The sequence below is a fragment of the Chelonia mydas genome, chromosome 4, assembly GCF_015237465.2.
Source record: "Chelonia mydas isolate rCheMyd1 chromosome 4, rCheMyd1.pri.v2, whole genome shotgun sequence".
NCBI classification, from domain to species: domain Eukaryota; kingdom Metazoa; phylum Chordata; order Testudines; family Cheloniidae; genus Chelonia; species Chelonia mydas.
The window spans coordinates 97,358,644-97,377,770 of record NC_057852.1 but is presented as its reverse complement, the minus strand read 5'-3'; the positions used below and the strand labels follow the sequence as shown (position 1 = coordinate 97,377,770).

The window sequence follows — 19,127 nt, the reverse complement described above, 5'->3', positions numbered from 1 at the left end:
GAGCCAATTTGTATAACTTACAGATCTTCTAACACACCATCCAAGAAAATTCAGCAGCAACCTTTTGAGTGTAGAATTAGCTTTGTGCTTATAAAGTAGTATTGATATTCAAAATTCCTTTTTCTTAAGCCTTTCCCTCCCCCCTTTAAAGGCATTTTTTTTTTTTAGGTTTAAGATCTTTTGGGGTGCTTGGCTCCCTAATGCAAAGGGGAAACCAGAATGTGCCTCCTCTACTCAGTTCCTCTCTTCTGCTTTCCTCCCCTTTGGCCATGCTTAGAGGGGAAATTTTGCTTTTTCTGCTCTCTGGATAATTTCTTCCCAGTGAGATCTTCCATCTGGCAAGCAGTCCCAGCAGCACAAGGGCTCCAGAAGAGATCAAGGAAACTGTAGTTCCAGCAAGAGGCTCCAGAAGGGCCCAGCTGCTGGTCCCAAGATTGTCTCCTCCAGCAGGATTTTCCATCGTTCTATTTAGGCACTGGTATCCTGTTCATCACCATTGTATAGGTATGCCACCACTAGTTCCAGCAGCCCCTCCTGCCTAAGCTTCTATATGGAACTATGACACCTGAGATCCTGGGGGAAGTCAGGTCTTACACAGGGTCAAGGGGATGTACTGGGCCCGTGTAGGTAACAAGAGGAATGGTAACCAGGAAGGATGCAGAAAGACTTGTCTGACTTGAGCTACTGTAGATATAGAGTCTGTTTGCATCAACTCGATCCGTAGGGGTTCCTGGTCACAGCCATCAGCTGCAGTTCCTCTGCAGGTGGAAAATCTGAGGCCCCACTACAAGTGACTGGTACACTATTTACTACCTTAATGTGGGGTGCAATTGGAAGACTGTTCAGTGTCTCGTAGACATTAGGGGATGGTCTCATGGATTAGACTAGAAAGTGCTGATGACAACACAGTGACTAATTCCTTTAGCATCTCTAGAAGTCACTGAAGGATGCAACTCTTTTTACTGACACGGGAAAATTCAGAGAGCAATCACATATAATCTTGATATTAAAAAAATTTTGCTGCAATATTTAGCATTTGCATTATGAAGACTGAAAACAGCTTTTGGGGAGAAAGGTGTGGAAGGGGAAAAGTATGTAACAGAGGGGCAGGATTTTCTTGCACGCGTTGGATCTCTGCAGGCTGTTGCCAGTTGCTAACATACCAGATGTAGCTTATTAGATTCTGCTCTAAATATGAAGTAAATGTGAGCTTCCCTCGGTGGTGAGGAAGCTAAGATCTGAAACAGACAGGCCACATCTAGAAAAGAGATTATGTAATGGTGTTTTTGTATTACTCTTTTTCTTAATAAAACCAAATTCCAGGATGTGGTGACTTTTTGACAGTTTACAAGAAGTGGGTAACTTGTTGAAGCTCTTTGGGGACTCCATTACCATACAGTGAAAGAAAACTAATCTACATTGCTGTAGAATACCTTGAGAAGTTCAAGTCCTGCACGAATAGCAGTATCAGGACTTACACCCTCCTCTTCATCATCAGCTGTCCCCTCTATTGATTTATTCATCAGCTTTACTAGTGCGCTAAAATAAGAAATGTAAAATAAAGATATATTATTAAACTTGATTATCTGCATTAACAGTGACACCATAGATTATTATAACAAAGAATTTTCACATTAGCTTCATTTAGTTTTGGCAATGAACTACATTGGTCAGTTTTAAAATACTTTCACTTTCTGGTTCTCATGGACTAGTAAAAACATGTTATGCTTATAGATTCCTGACATTGCTGGGGAATATTTAATTTAAAAGCCATTTCAGTTAAATCAAAGTAATATTAGAACACATATATAGTAGTTTGGTAAATGAGCCCACCTCCCCTCAACACACCTTTTCCCCAAAGCCTTTATTTTGGTGACAAACTGAGCTGGCAGTATAAGGTAAGTCACAAAAGGAACCCCAAAATTCTCCTCCTCAAACCCACAAAGATAAAGTAGTTGATTCAATAATTAGATAGCATTCTGTGTCCAGTGTTATGCCTGTTATCCTCAAATAAGACCTCCAAATAGTCAAGTTACCAATACCATCTTTTATATTCATGTTTCTACAATTTGCACCACTAAGCCTTGAAAAAAATAGCAGAAATTAAGTCAAGTTTTCTAGACTGATGGAAATGAAGACAACTATATAAACAATATTTTAAAAATGCAGATAGATACTTCTGTACCAGATGTAAATTAATATGAAAGATAATCCTGGTATTAACATCCACTTTAAAGTCAGTAATGGGTCAATATGATCTCCCAGCCTACCTAATGGCTTCTGAGTCAATGTGCACTGGGGCAATTCTTTCCAAAAGAAATTTGACCATCTCCAGGAAAGGATTTGTTGGCTGCTTTGGATTTGCAAGCTTCCGGGCTATCTCCCGCTACAAAAAGAAAAAAAGTGTTATATTACAAGCAAAAATCATTACACTAATTTTAATTATTTCTTAAGTGTTATACATTTTGCATTTGCAGAAATAATGCTGAACAAAAGTCAATTCTTCACAAACTAGCTTCACAGTCCATATAATCACTGAAAAGGATGGGCTGTGGCTACCATGGACTTTTAATGGGAGTGATGTGAGTTAGGCATCTATGCACTTTCGTAACGCCACGTAGATTCCTATCTGCACCCATAGGTGTCTAAATACCTTTATAAATCTGACCCAGTATCTTTTATGCAAATAACCAATGGCTTAAAGCACTTCATCCAACTACTTAAGAAAAAACAGTTACTTACTGTGGCATTCTGTACCTCAAAGAAACACCCTGGAACCCCATATTCACCCCGTCATATAATTATGATATATTTCATGCAAAGTCTGCCAGATAAGATATCATACAAAAAGTCACAATCTTCTGAAACCCATCGTTGTGTCAAAATATGTATATCCTTTGTGTATATGAAATTAGGAGATTATGTTTTATGATTGCTACTGAAATATATTGTAAGTTTGAGAGTTTTCCAGTGCTAGTTTTCCAGCGACAACAAAGGAGGTGATACATTCCCAGGAGGGCATTAAACAACCCTGAATCAGCAGGGGGAGTTGTAAGCAAGAGATTTACAATGCTGTAAGAGAGCTTCATAAGCCTTACACAATGGGAGATTGCTCAGCTCCGTGTAGGGTGACCAGATGTATGGATTTTATTGGGGCAGTCCAAAATTCAGGGCTTTTTATTATAAAGGTGCCTATTACCTCCCACCCCCATCCCGATTTTTCACACTTGCTATCTGGACACCCTAATTCCCTAAAGCCCACCAGGACATGTTGGGGCTTATGTTTCCAGGCACATGAACTGAGGATATAAAATAGGGGACAGTGGCATCACGCTTTTGCCCTTCTCCTCCCCTACATAAGATGGGACGCTGGGAAGACAAAGACTTGGACTGAGAAGACTGGTCCCAAGCTCAAAGGGGAAGCCTGTGTACTGAGAACTGTAACCTACCTGCAATATCCAGTGGGATGAGGAAAACTGCTTGATCCAAATACTGCCTAATCTAATAAGGTTTAAGATTTAGAGAGTGTGCTTACCTTTTATTGTCCTTGGTAACTATCTCTGACCTTTTGTGCCTACCACTTATAATCACTTAAAATCTATCTTTCTGTAGTTAATAACTCTGTTTTATAGTTTACCGAAAACAGTGTGTTTTGCTTGAAGTGCTTCGGAAATCTCAGCTCAGTTTACAAAGGCTAGTGTGCATTGTCTCCACATTGAGGGAAGGGCAGACTGGGCAATAAACTTACACTGGTCAGGCTTCTGTCCAGGGCAAGATGGTATATTCCGGAGGTGCAAAGCTGGGAGCTTGGGAGATTCACTGGTGCCTTTCTCTGTGAGATTCATGAGTGGCTCCGGGAGCATTCACGTAAGTTAGCTGGGTGTGGGGCTCCACATGCTGTTGTGCTAAGTGATAACAGTGCCTGGAGGGGTTTCCTGCTTGTCACAAGCAAAGCATTGTGAGAGACAGCCCAGGCTGGAGAGTTAAGGGAGCACAGACAGATGGAAGTACAAGAAAACAGTGCATATATCCACATGGCAATTTAACACCAGAAGCTGTCCCATATTAGCTGACTTGGGCTCATGGAGCTCAGGCTGCATGGCTGTAAAATTGTAGTATAGATGTTTGGACTCAGGGACCCTCCTCCATCATTGTGTCCCAGAGCTCAGGCTTCAAAATTTTAGAACCCCAAGAACCCATACAAGCTGACCTAGGCCAGCTGCAGCTGTTTAATTGCAGTGTAGACATACCCGATGAGACAGTATTGCTCAGTATGACAAGCAGTGGTCTCAGCACACCCGTAGCCTAACTGCTGTAAACTTTTTTGTAAGCATCACAGCAAAGAAGAATTTTAAGGAGGAATTTGAAGGAAGATAATGAGTTAGTTTTGCAGATGCTGATGGAGAATTCCTGTAAAGTGTAAGGGGCAGCATGGGAGAAAAAACAAATGTGCTTGTTTGAACATTTAATTAGTGGGACATGTAGGCTGGCATCTTGGGCCAACTGGAAGAGGAAGTTGACATCTTGACAGCGAATGAGAAGATAGATAGGGTGAGCACAGGCCATGAAAGGCACTAAAAGTGAAGACTAACAGCTTACATTTGATGTGATAGAGATGAGGAGCCAGTAGAGGGACACAAGGATCCCACTTTGGAGGGGGTTCTTTAACTGGTGGGGTAAGTACTGAGTAATCTCTTTAAAAATCTGGATATAGTGGGGTCAGAGAAAACTTAACAGGATTGCATGGGGGGAGAAGAGTGGCATGTTGAAATTGATGTGAGGTGGATTTCAATGGAACTGAACAAAATATAATCAAGGATTTTAGGCATAGGGGCCTCCAATGGGTCAAGACTGTGAATTTAAGAATTCTATCAAACTCTCTCTCCAACACTCTTGCACCAGCATCAACTTCCTGCTCATCATAATCAGCTTTAACAATGGAACCTTACAGACCACTATACACAAGAAGCCCATGGATCACCACACTTTCCTTGGCAGATCCAGTAACCACCCCAAATACAGCAAGAAATCTTATCTACAACCACACACTCATATACCACATAATATGCTCTTAGGAGAAAGTCTGGGATACAGATCTTAGCACACTCAAAACTGCCTTCTCCAAACAATGACACTCCATCAGAGAAATAAATGGCATCATGAAATGAGCCACACGAATACCCCGAGACAACTTGCTTCAATAGAGAAAAAATGAACTCTCTGGCCACATATCCCTGTAGTAAGAAGAGAGCTTAAGTCAAAAGCCCTTGTATCAGAGGCTTGGTATGAGGCCTGAGGCTTGAAGGAAAGTGATCAAAACTTTGCTGATATAAAAGCACAGTCATGTCGTGAGCAAGAGGCAGGCCCTGCTCACCGAATTTGGCAAGCATAGGGCTGATAATACAAAAACACATATTCCTAAGAGATATGAGGCACAAAGCATTCATGCAAGCTTTCAAGGTTCCTTCCCCACTCTGAACTCTAGGGTACAGATGTGGGGACCTGCATGAAAACCCCTAAGCTTATTTTTACCAGCTTAGGTTAAAACTTCCCCAAGGTACAAACTATTTTACCTTTTGACCTTGGACTTTATTGCTGCCACCACCAAGCATCTTACAAATATATAACAGGGAAAGAGCCCGCTTGGAAACGTCTTTCCCCCCAAAATCCTCCCAAGCCCTACACCCCCTTTCCTGGGGAAGGCTTGATAATAATCCTCAACAATTGATACAGGTGAACACAGACCCAAACCCTTGGATCTTAAGAACAATGAAAAAGCAATCAGGTTCTTAAAAGAAGAATTTTAATTGAAGAAAAAGAGTAAAAGAATCACCTCTGTAAAATCAGGATGGTAAATACCTTACAGGGTAATCAGATTCAAAACATAGAGAATCCCTCTAGGCAAAACCTTAAGTTACAAAAAGACACAAAAACAGGAATATACATTCCATTCAGCGCAGCTTATTTTATCAGCCATTTAAACAAAACAGAATCTAATGCATATCTAGCTAGATTACTTACTAAGTTCTAAGACTCCATTCCTTTTCTGTTCCCGGCAAAAGCATCACACAGAGAGAACCTTTGTTTCTTCCCCCCCTCCAGCTTTGAAAGTATCTTGTCTCCTCATTGGTCATTTTGGTCAGGTGCCAGCGAGGTTATCCTAGCTTCTTAACCCTTTACAGGTGAAAGGGTTTTTCCTCTGGCCAGGAGAGATTTAAAGGTGTTTACCCTTCCCTTTACATTTATGACACAACCACATTCCAGAAGGGTGGTACCATAGCACCTCGATAGCAGCACGTTCCCCAAAGATAACAGGAACATGCTGACGCTCTTAAGGATAAGGTCAGGGTGACAACATGATGAAGAGAGATGTTTTGATCGAAACTACAGGTACAAACCAATGGGTGGCACCATAATACATCAGAGGGTGGCACCCTGATACGTCACGGGTGATACGTAACTTGTTTGTATTGGTGTATAAAGATGTCTCTCAGAGGGAGAGTCTTTGTCCAGCCGAGGGGGCAGTGGAAAGTCCCGCCACTGACTGAGCCGCGTCCATTGTCACGGGCATACATGGCTAGTGTAACTGTAGACATGGATCTGGGGAGCTGGGACTGTGCTTTGCTGACAATAAACCTGACCAAGTGCCTTCGCACCTTAAGAGATTTTGTGGTCATTGGGCAGTTCACTTGAGATCTACTGTGCCAGCTATCTGCGCAGAGCTGGGACAGCACACAGGGAAAACACACACGCAGCCAAACATCTGATGACACTGCCTAGTTGTCACCTAGCACCCTTCTCTGGAACCCAGATGGGGTATAGTTAAACAATTACAACCCATACTCAATGGGGACCACGTCCTGAAAGAAATCTTTCCCAAACCCCCACTTCTGGCCTTCAAACAACCCCCCAGACTTGCCAAGCTCATCATCAAAAGCAACCTCCCCACAGCAGGATACACCAACTCGAAGTGGCACCAGACCCTGCCAGAACAACAGATGTAAAACCTGTAGACATATCTCCATTGCTATGATGATCAACACCCCACACAACACCCCCTTTAAGATCCAAGGGTCTTTCCTATCACAATGTGATTTCCCTTATTCAGTGCACTAAATACCCCAATAACAACTACATAGGTAAAACAACACTCCATACGCTTTCAAATGAACTCATACAGAAAAACAATACAAGACAAAAGCATATTATCATCTGTGGGCTAATACTTTTCACAAAACAATCACTCCATATCTGACCTCAGTCCTCCTCCTCCAAGATAATCTGCACAACACCTTCAAAAGACAAGCCTGGGAGCTTAAATTGAGAACTATAATAGGCACTAAAAATCATGGTCTTAATAAAGACCAATCAGTAACCCACTAAAACCCGGCCTATTTTGTCCTGTGGCTGCAGAGATTCTAAAGGGCCACATTACCTTGAATGAATTCTTGGAATATGTATAAACTACTTATGCTGAACATCCGTTTCACCTTGTATTTAGCTATGATGCTCTGTGTACTTTTCCCAGACCTGAAGAAGAGCTCTGTGTTGCTCAACAGCTTTGTCTCCAACACCAACAGAACACTGTCCAATGAAAGATACTGCTACACCCACCTTGTCTCTCTAATATCCTGGGACCAACATGGCTATAGCAACACTGCAAACAAATTTTAAAAGGGCAAATAGGATGACCGGGGTGATTACAGGCCTGTCAGCCTAACTTTGATCCCAGGCAAAATAAACAGAACATATGTTATAGAACTCTATTAATGAAGAATTACAGGTGAGTAATATAATTCATGCCAATCAAAATGAGTTTAGTCAAATTAATTTTATTTTTTTATGACATGATTAAAATTTGGTGGACAAATGTAACAGTACTAATTACTTAGACTTCTGTATGGCATTTGACTGCATGATATTTTGATTAGAAACCAGAACTATACAAAAATCAACATGACAAACATTAAATGACTTATTAAAAAATGATGTAGCTAAATTATAGGGCTCAAAATGTAACTAAACAGGACATCATCATCATCAAGCGGATAAACTTCAGTGGGGTCCCACAGGGATTGGTTCTTGGCCCTATCTATGCTAGTCAACATTTTAATCAATGACTTGGAAGAAAACATAAAATACTGATAAATTTTGAAGATGGCACAAAGATTGGAAGAGTGGTAAATAATGAGGATGAGAGGTCACTGATACAGAGTGATCTGGATCGCTTGGTAAGCTTGGTGCAAGCAAACAATATCCATTTTAATATGGCTAAATGTATATGCATACAGCCAAGGAGGAGGATACAGGCCATGCTTACAGGATGCGGGGAGGGGAGTTGCTCCATCCTGGAAAGCAGTGAATCTGAAAAAGGCTTGAGCATCATGGTGGGTAGTCAGCTGAACATGTGCTCCCCATGCGACATTTGTGGTCAGAAGGGCTACTCTGATCTTTGGATGTATAAAAAGGGAAATATCTAGTAGGAATGGAGAGGTTACATTACCTCTGTATTTGGCACTGGTACAACCACTACTGTAATACAGCATCCAGTTCTGGTGTCTACAATTCAAGAAGGAAGTTGATAAATTGTAGAGGGTTCAGAGAACAGCTGTGAGAATGATTAAAGGATTAGACAACATGCCTTATAATGAGACATTCAAGGAGCTCACTCTATTTAGCTTATCAAAGAGAAGTACCTAAACGGATAACAGAAATTTTATAATAAAGGTCTCCTCTTTATTCTGGCAGATAAAGGTATAACAAGATCCAGTGGCTGGAAGTTGAAGCCTTGGAAGTCTGCTCAATTGCTGATGGCTCCTGGGTGAGCTGTTGGGGTTATCTCATGGTGTCAACTTGTCCATAACTTGATTGCCTCCTGGCATAGGTGTAATGAGCAGGCATCTCCTGGCTTGTTTACATAGTACACAGCAGATGTGTCATCCATGAGAATATGCATGATGGGATTCTTTAAAACAGGAAGGAATGTTATGCAAGCTAATCTGATCACTCATAATTCTAGATCATTTATGTGTAGAGTCATGTCCTTTTGAGACCACATTCCTTGTATCTGGAGATGGTCTAGTTGTGCACCCCAAGCCCTGTTCCTGATGCATCTGTGATTAGTGTCTTTTGTAGGAAGAAATGTAGAGAAGGGCTTACGAACATTCTTGGGATCTGACCACTAGCTCAGAATGTGAGCTGGAACCACGATATGCATGTTCATTTGATGTCTCCTGTGATGATACATCAACCTTAGCCAGCCTTGTAAAGGACATAGGTGAAGCCTGGCAAGTGGTATCATGTATGTGCATACCGATAAGTGGCTTAGAAGTCTGAAGCGAGTTTTTACTGTGTGTGTAATGGCCCCTTAGATGAAACAGGAGCCAGTTCTGCTGTTCCAGTCCAAGTGCACCCTAGTTTGGTGTCACGAATTTGGTGTAACCCTGGGAGTTATAAATGCAAGACAGATCAAAGGCAAGGGACAGTTTAGAACCCAAGGTTGAGAGAGAGTTCAGAAAAAGAGCAGAGCTGGGTTAAGAGCTTCAAGAAGGGATGATCGAAGTTCTGAAGTGAATATTCCCGATTTGAAGAGAGAAACCCCTCTCCTGATCTGTGTAAATGGAGGGGAGAAGGGGTGTCCCGAGGAGGGGAAAGATGAATAGAATCCTTCAATGGTGATGCTGGATCTTTGAGGTGGCACAAGTAATGTGAGGTCTGGGATGTGTACCAGTGCTCAATGTAGTGCCATCAGGGCCAAGACTGGTGCCAAAGACATAGCAACTAATGCTAGTACCAACACCAATCCTGGTGCTTGTCAGTAGCTAACAGTGTTAGATGTAGGCACTCAGTCTCTTTGTTACCAAGCCGGAAGCTGTGCCAGTGTCATTTGCCCCATCATAGGAGTGGGCTCAGTGCTCTGTTCCTGGGATGAGAGTGAAGGTTTAAGCCTCTCTTTACGGAAAGAGATATGAGTATCAAGAACAATGTTTATCTTGGTGTTCTGATATCCCTTGTCTTGGTGAGGAGCAGCATCAGTTTTCAGTGCTGGCGTTGTAGCCAGTACCGAGATATTTTTTGCTGGTCTCAAATCCTTGCCCAACAGTGCCACAGTTCCTTTGCTGGTACTGCCCTTAGGTGTTGCATGCTGGCTAACAGGGTCACCGGTTGATTGGCACTTAGAAGTGACTAGCTCCATTTTGGAGACTGATGCCCATTCCCTAGGGTCTGAAGTTCTTCTCACTGATTGCTCAAGAAGGTAAAACTTCTGCTAAGGGTCCCTGGATTTACTTGTTCTTGTAGAAAAAGTACAGGAAACCAAGCAGCAGTCCAGCACATGGCTCTCACCTTTATGCAGCTTTTATGATAGTCTGTCAGAGGAATGAGTTTGTTAGATGATGGACAGAGTTTGAAGCCTAAGGGCTTCAAATACACCATTTTAGATTAAGAGAGTGGCACAGAATGCTACAGACAATTTAAGAAATTAAGTTTTTTTAAAATGTTATTAAAAAATTAAAGGAAAGGGGAAATTTGTTAGGAAATTAAACTTAACTGCCTAATTAGAGGAGGAAAATGCAAAAAGAAAAATTTAACTGATGGCTGTAAGAAGGAACTGAAGGTTGGTTGTAGCCATTCTGCTTTTTATGCTCTCAGGTAGGGGAAGGGCACAAGGACATGCCTGGTGCATGGGAGGCCCAACAAACAATGCTATTCAAAGAGTCTGATCTTGCACACAAGCTGAATGAGCACCTGGAGTGAGATCCACACAGACATATACTCTCCTGATGGAATACTACCACAGCCGAGTCCAGTGGAGACACTTAAGTTTGATTCCCTTCTTGCAACAAGAGATAGGGGACAGAGAATAGGATGTTCTTTTGAGGGCCCTACGCTTTGGAACTTGATCCCCACCTTGTCTGAAATAGCCTGAATTTGTTGATCTTCATATTTCACTGTAAAGTCCGACGCTTTATTGGGGGGTGGGGGTGGGGTGGGGTGGAAATGGTGATTTTATGTGGGAATTGTTTTTTTGGTTGAGTAGGATTTTTTTTTTTTTTTTTTGCTGCAGTGGTATGGTGCTACTGGACAGTATATTAACTTTTTGGGGCTGCTAGGTGATATTTCTGTGACTAAATTTAAATTACTGTTAGGATTGTAAGTTTAATTACTGTCAGGGAGCCTAGAGCTTGTGAGCATATAGGCATTATCTTATACTTTAAATCAAAATAAATGAAATGTACACTTGAAACAGAATTGGCCAAAGTGTGGTCTACAGTTTTAAAATGTGGTTTAAAAGTTCCCCCATCTTTAATATATATGTATGGCATACAGATACTACAGGTCTCAACACGTGACTGTTCTGAGCAACGGCATTTCTATATTGAAAATACACAGCTGCAGTTTGCTGCATTTTTTTTAAAAAAATCAGCATCGGCCATCTGGCTCTAGACAAGTTGCCAACTTGGCCCTCAGGTGGACAAAATTTGGTGAGTCAAAATTTAAATATGGAAAACTTCCACCTGATCTACTTCTTGGTCCTATGCACCTCTCTCCTTAAAATTATAGAAGGACGGTATCCAAGCTTCCTAAAAGTGTAAAAAAAATTGCTGCTTCAGAGCAGATGTCAAAGGAACCAGAGGGACTGAGGAAGCTTTCCTCTCTTGATACTCTGTCGTCCTTTATAATGACTAAGCCTTCAGACTGTCTGCGAGTATGCTGGGACTGACGTGCATACTGAAAGTTTTTCTGTGAATGCTGGTACTGCCACTGACAGCAAAAAAGAAAAGAAGGCCTGCCTTTTAAATAACAGTTGAGAGAAACTGTTTATACAGGGCATCACCTGTCTTTCTACTGAACAAATCAGGACCGCTGAGTGACAAATCCAACACTGCAAACCTCTCACAAGAGGTCCAGGCGCATGTTCTTGACTACAAATGCCTGTGGTAAAAACTAATGGCCAAACCGGCAGACCCAAGAAATAGCATCTGACATCTAATTTATACTCTGACAATTATTTTACATGAAATGACGACAAAGAGTAGACACATTTACAAAAACACAATTGAAGAATACACATACAGTCTTCAAAGGAATGTTCTTGGAAGCAAAAAATATCTATAAGGTAGGTAATGTTTTATGTCATTCATAAAACGCTTCAGTAGAGTTGGAAGACAAAGTACAGGCGCTCTATATTCAATAAGACTTGAAAGAATTTCACAAAATGACTATTACAGAGATCATGTTTTGACTGCCATCACCCAAAAAAGAAACAACATTAAGTGAATAAATGTACTCTTAGTAACTGAGTTGTTAATTCTAAATTGTATCTGAGAGCTCTCTATGCAGGTTAGCTAAAAAGACATTTTATGCAATATGAAATTAAAGTGGTCACATAAAACTACATTAAGTTACTTTGAGAGGCCATCACCTCTGAATGGCTAGTTAAGCCCAAATATGTTACATATAAAGTTCATTTGTTCCATATCCTTACCACACAGACATCTGCCTGTTTACATGAACATGTAGGGCTGATTAACAACTCGAGCTGAGATCGAAGTTTCTCATCATCCCCAAGAACCTGATTGAATTTCTTCACAAAATCTTGTGCTTTTCCGGGATCTGGAAGGTTTTCTATATTAATAAAATTGAAACATAAGATAAACCTACAACTTGTAACTCAGCACAATTTAGCTATTTCAATATTTGTAATCATGCAATCTTCAGATACACTGTAATAACTATTTACAGAACAAATTAACACACTCACTTGCTATGGTCATCAGCTTTCCAAACATGGCACTACTATTTGCTTCCGACTGGGGGGGAGGAAAAAAAGGATCAGTGATATTCCCTAATATGCTATATTACACACTTCATTTGATCTGTCACTACTTTTGTTGCAGCCCTCTCCATTTTAATTTTTTGGAACAACAGACAAAAAAGAAAGTACAATGGTATTAATAACAAGTGTTACACTAAAAAACCTGCAAAACTAATATGTAGCATACATTCTGCCTTTTGTAATAAGACAGAACTGCAACAAGCCACTGAAACATGATAAACCAAACATGAATTTTCATCTACAGTTTCAGGATACAGCCTATACGGAGAATTCAAGCAACATCCTATCTTACTAAAATATCATTTGAACTCTGCTTTAACACGAACAAATGATCATCATTATTTTGATGTTACAGCATTTTCCATTTAAGAATCTTAAAACACTACAGTGAATTAACCGAAAGTGAGAAACGGACAATAAAATGTTACATATGACTTTTTGACTCCTTTAGAAGTTGTTAGTTGGAAACAGAAACTCACGATAAATCCTGTAACTGTGAAACAATTACCTACAGAAAGTGATTTTTAAAATATCTGTTTATTTCTACTTAATGAAAGATCAACATTTTGTGAATGTAAACCAAAACAGCAAAATAATCACATTAAGCAAAAAAATTAGCTCTATGTAAATTAGCTCTAATGATAAAGCAATACGTTTTTAAAAACCGTACAGTGGGCTGCTTATGCAAGTCCAGTAATTCCCGTACATGACTCCTAAGCATATTCTGGCACTTCCACATCTCATTCAGTGCTCTGTAAAGGGGAGGGAAAAAGAATGACAATCACATTCGTTCAAATGCTGTAAGAATGTGCTATTTTTATGGAGCTAGTAAAGCATATGCTATTATTATTAGCTGAGCTTATATTTTTCACATGTACAACATTTGTAAGACACTAGAAAGGTGTTCTATCAAATGTTACACTAACGGGGGTTACAAGTTTCAAGCATAGTGGACAAGATTTTGTCTCATATATAACAATGTAATCCAGAACATCTCCATTGATTTCAGTGGAGCTGCTCAAGATTTATATTGGTGAAATTGAAACCAGAACCTGGTCCATTATCTTTGTCAGAGCTTTCAACTTCCATGAAGCCTTAAAAAAAAAAAAAAACCCACCACACACCAAGGAAACTTCCCAACCCCAAAAACAAACATAACCCCCCCCCTCAAAAACTAAAACAGAATGAAAATTGAAAAGAATTTCTCGTATAAGAAACAAAGAGAATATTTTAGTTAAAAAATATTAAGATCTCTAAAATAGAAAATTTGAAGCTAAGGTTCCTAAGCCCAACCCTAGCTCTGTCCCTCTACCTGAATTAATCCTTTAACCAATGTCCTCCCAAACATTCTTCCCTTCTAGGACAAATCAGTCACTCTATACTACAAAACTTGTCTACAAAAGACAAACTCACATGAGACTCAATCCTCCACTATACCACCCTCATACTAATATACCAATATTATATCATTTTGTATCAGTTACAACATACAAGCCAGAGACAACACCATCTCCCTACTGTCCATCCACCTATATCCAACCTGCTATGGACAAGATATTACAGAATGCCCCATTCTCTCACACACAAAAAATGGAAATAATATTCTCACGGGCCACAAATTTATTTGCATTCTGTTCAATTTACACATTGAACAGACAGAAGTCTCATAATACTAACCACCAATACCGAAAACCTTATAACTCTTTTAAAAGCCATATTGCAGCCCTAAAATTATTACTAAATTGACGTTTTGAATTTTGTTCAACTATATCTTTCTTGCACATTACTTTCAATCTTGCAACCAGGTAACCAATCTTATTCAAAATAACTGACGTCAGGGTTTGTTATTCTTGATGTAAAAATCATTGGAAACATTAAAATTGGATCAAAATACCCCCTAACATCAAGGCATCCTGTTTTTATTGTAGTTATCCATCTGGAACCAGCATTTAAAAATATGTGTACTTGAAATACTTTGAAACTATAATTGCAAACAATATTGAGAATTCATTATTTATTATTGTTTTGTTCATCTTGTGATAGCACAGTGGGGGATCTGGATGATAGATGCTGTACAAACACTATGGAGGACCCGCACAGAGAAGTGATACTGCACAGAGAAGTTTCCAATCAAAGAAACAATTACATAAATAAAAATCAGTTTAGTTCATTTCACCAGCTATTAATGTCTAAATCCAGAGGAGTTAGAGTTCTCAAATTACTTGACTAACAAGAACATCAAGTCTTGTCATTACCAGTACTTTGACTATGAGACAGCAAAAAAGACTGATCATTTTCTATCAAAAGTCATGTGCTGGAAAATACTCAAAAGAAAGATTATTTTAAAAGCATCTAAGCAGCCTACTTTTCTACCTCTACTCACTTGACAGCATTTGGATCCAAGCTAGCATATAAATAGTACAAGCATTTCATTCTCTCTTCTGTTTCCAAATTGTGTGGGACAAGATACTGAGCAAAGATTTTCTCTACCAGTAACCTGCAGAAAAGAGAAAAAGTTTAAATAACTTTTTAATACCGTACATTTCCAAAGTTATCCATAATGTCAGATTAATTGTAAAACAGAGATCCTGACCTCTTGAGGTCCCTTGTAGCCCTACATTTCTATGATTTTATGCTATACCGGCACTGGAACCTTCTCCTAATGGGTAGAAGAAGGTAATAACTATCTGCTTTCCACAGGTTTCCTTCCTGCTGCTATTGGAAAGGTGTTAAAGAAATGCCCAGATGAACTCTCCCCCATTCCTTCAGATGCCAAGAAAAATGGGCCTTAATCATCCATGATATTCTCCTCTCTCCCTCTAGATTCTTTGAATAACTAGTCTCAGGATCTCTCCTTGTCGCTATTCTCATTTAAAGGGGAACAGGAAGAGTATGCACACCCATAGAGTAAAAAACACAAAAGTAGAATACAATAAGAAGCTGAAGAAAAGGTAGAATTAGCAAAATGTCTCAAAAGGAAAGGATAGTATTAGAGAAACAGAAACATAATGTATTTAAAACTGCTGATATTTATGATACAAAAAACTGAGGACAAACAACATGGAAAAAGATGGAGGTAAACATACATCAAGATATACTTAAGAAAAAAAGAGTGAAGCGAAAACGAAGTGGGCAAAGTTAAATTTCTCAACTTCTTTTATAGAAACTTTGATTAAAGAACTTCACAATAAAGTAGTTGTAGTTTATATGATTATATGTAAATAAAATACAAAAACAGACTGTATAACAGATCAGCTTTAATCATACAGTGATATAATTGCATACCAAAAAATACATTAAAGGAACATTTTTAGGGTTGCAAAGTCAAGCTCTATAATGTTAGGCAGTGACAAAATTAAGGCTGTGTAACCTTCATTCTGCGTGTGTGTGATGATACAAACATGATCACACACTATTTCCCTGCCCCCTCTCCGGTTTTATTCAGTGCACAGGATGGATAGTGCTCAAGGACTGAGACGGCTGTTCAATAACTCTTTTTATCCCCATCATTCAGTGTGGCCCTGAGGGTTTTCACAGAAGAGGAACAGAGTCACAGAGGAAATGACCACAATTTGCAAAAGACTACACTAATCTGAGACACATAGGGCCTGATTTTCAGAGGACATAGCATTTTAATAGTACTCTGTAAGCTCAAAGCACTGTGCACGCATTCAGTTAACCCCTGCAACACTACATTTGAGGGTTGTGGGTAAGTATTCTTACGTTCATTTACAGATGGGGAAACTGAAACAAGACAGACAAAATCATTTACCATATCACAGAGCAAGTCAGCTAGGATTGGAACTCAGTGCTTTTGAGCCCCAACAGTGGTTCATCCCACCAAATCACACTGCCATACTATTGGAGAGAATGAGCATTCCCAGCTCTCATTGACTTCAGCTGCAGTTGTAAGCATCAAGCACCTCTACAAATCGAGCCCCAATTTTTTTCAAGTTGGGCACCCAGAAAATAAGTAGCATACAACTAGTGGGCACCTGGGAAAATGCTGGTCTAAATGATTTGCCCAGAATCACAAAAGGAATCTATGGCAGGAACAGAAACCTAATCTCCTCAGTGGCATTCAACTGCCTTAACTATGACAAAATTCTGTGACAGACTGATAATATCCTGTATTATCCTGAATAAACCTTATGGAATTAAGATAAACTTTACTGAATGAAGTTTAATCTTACTGAATTAGGGTTAACACCTTTGGAGCTCATTGTATTGCAAATGCAAATGTTTATGTACTATTGTGAGAGTGTACGGAATTTAGCAGAAAAACAAGATTAATGAAATCAGCGAAAAGAATTAGGAAGTTCAAAGGTCTTTTTGGAACAATACATATAAAGTGGATTTCTTTCAGAAACACAATGAGGTGAGGGGAATGCAAATTCTCTCCCTCCAAAGCCAACCTTCTGAAGATATACAAAGGGTCTCTCTCCCCAGGGTGTACTACCTACCTGCTTCTGGAAACTCCAGTTCAAAACCCCCTGGGCTGTATAAAAAGGGAACTGAATATGTTATGAGGGTGCTTGTTCTAAGATGAAGCCACAAGGATATCCGTAGGATGAGGTATTAAAATACTGCACTTGCTAGAGCCCCTAGGATGAACTCTGGTAAGCTTATTAGCATAGGTTCTTTTATGGTTTTTAATATGTTTTCTCTGTTATTCTTTACTTTAAGAATAAAGTAGACTTGCTTAGAAAGAACTGTATAGTAACTTATATCTGTAGCAATTACACTGTTATCTGTCTCTGAAGAGAAGACAAGAAGGTATCTTTGGGCAACCTGTCTGCATTGGGAACAACAAGTGAAGGCACGGGCACTGTCCAACCTGAGAATACCCTGATCAATAGGCAGAGAGATGCATTTCTCCACCCAAGAGAGGGAACTGCTGTGGAACTGAAAGCCAAGAGTGGGTACCCTTGCTGAATCACTGACAGGAAAATACAGGTGCAGTTGCCATAACATGACACATATTTTCTCTTCTTTCAGTCCTCTGCCTCATTCATTCCACAATTCTAATTTTTGTAACAAGTGAGGCAAGGGTTCTACAGACAACCACCTCATTCACTAGGCTAACACTGATTTATTCCCTGCACACTACCCATCTTGTGCACTGAAGGAGGCATGGGTCCTATTAAAAAAAAAAAAAGTACCTCATGTAATTAAAGACTGTATTATTATGCATACCTATGAAAGCAGAATTAAGGTTGCACAGGGAATGATGGATTTTAGCAGTCAGCCTTAGCAACCTTAGCAAAAAAAAAACCCTCCACAATAAACAAAAACTGAGTACAGGAGAAGCAAAAGTAGTCTTTTTCTAAGCAGCAGTCAGTCAGTTTAAGAAAGAAAAAGCTAGCCATTGTCTCAGATCTAGCTCCAAGTCTACAGTTTAGGGCTAGATACAAAAAAACCTGAACATCCTAAACAGCTTAGTGCAAATAACACCATGCCTTTAATCGGGGGTGGGGCGGGAGTGTTGAATTAATTCCGAATCTATATGAAACACTTGCAGCACTAATGTTTAAAATGTGCCATGAGGACATAATTAGTATCTTCTAACAAATTCCTCAGGATAAGTCTACACTTTTGTTCTTCAGAATATTTCTTATAGCTATACAATTAAATTTATGAAGGCTTAAATTGACTCACTTGTCATCAATGCTATTCTGATAATATATGTGCAAAAGTTTATCCTTTATCCAGCTCACTTTCTCTGCAGCATCTTTGCCAGCCTCAGCATGAAGACAATACTTCTTGTATAGCTGGGCAAGTCCCATCATAGCTTCTTTTCTTACTCGCCACTTAAGAGAAAAATATGTTTATTAAATATCTATCACAAACACACACAATATATACTAAATGCAATGAAGTGAGAAAGACAAAGTTAACAGACAGATGCAGTAAACACTCTTAACTTTAATTCATGGAAGCAACCAGAACAGAACAGAACAATGATTCATTTAGTTAGGTATTACTGTCTCCTACATAATGATCTACACTGGAAGCTTCAGAAGATCCAACTTTTCCTCTCTCTCCACCCCAAAGAAGTTCATGAAGCTGCAATTGTGATATGTGTACTTTTGGAGAGAATTTCTTCCACATCTCAGCTAGTCCTGAAGTATGAGAATTCATAGTGCTTGTGACAGACTGACAATGTCCTGAATTTATTTTATTGAATTACATTAAACCTTACTGAACTAAGGTTCATACTTTGGTAGTATATGATATTTGAAATGCAAATGTTTATGTACTATTGTGATATTGTATAGAAATTCTTTAA

General features: G+C 39.5%; 1 protein-coding gene across 4 annotated transcripts in view; it reads right to left on the bottom strand.

The window, feature by feature from the left end:
* PDS5A (PDS5 cohesin associated factor A) overlaps positions 1-19,127 on the bottom strand; it is a 171,134-nt gene that overhangs the window by 50,200 nt on the left and 101,807 nt on the right. For all 4 annotated transcript variants that reach the window (XM_037897912.2, XM_037897910.2, XM_037897911.1 and 1 more), the window contains exons 12-18: positions 18,497-18,648; positions 15,222-15,335; positions 13,509-13,590; positions 12,764-12,812; positions 12,488-12,627; positions 2,271-2,386; positions 1,434-1,539 (exon numbers count right to left, since the gene is read on the bottom strand). In XM_037897912.2, coding sequence (XP_037753840.1) covers positions 1,434-1,539; positions 2,271-2,386; positions 12,488-12,627; positions 12,764-12,812; positions 13,509-13,590; positions 15,222-15,335; positions 18,497-18,648 — 759 coding nt within the window. The remainder of the gene's footprint in view (positions 1-1,433; positions 1,540-2,270; positions 2,387-12,487; positions 12,628-12,763; positions 12,813-13,508; positions 13,591-15,221; positions 15,336-18,496; positions 18,649-19,127) is intronic.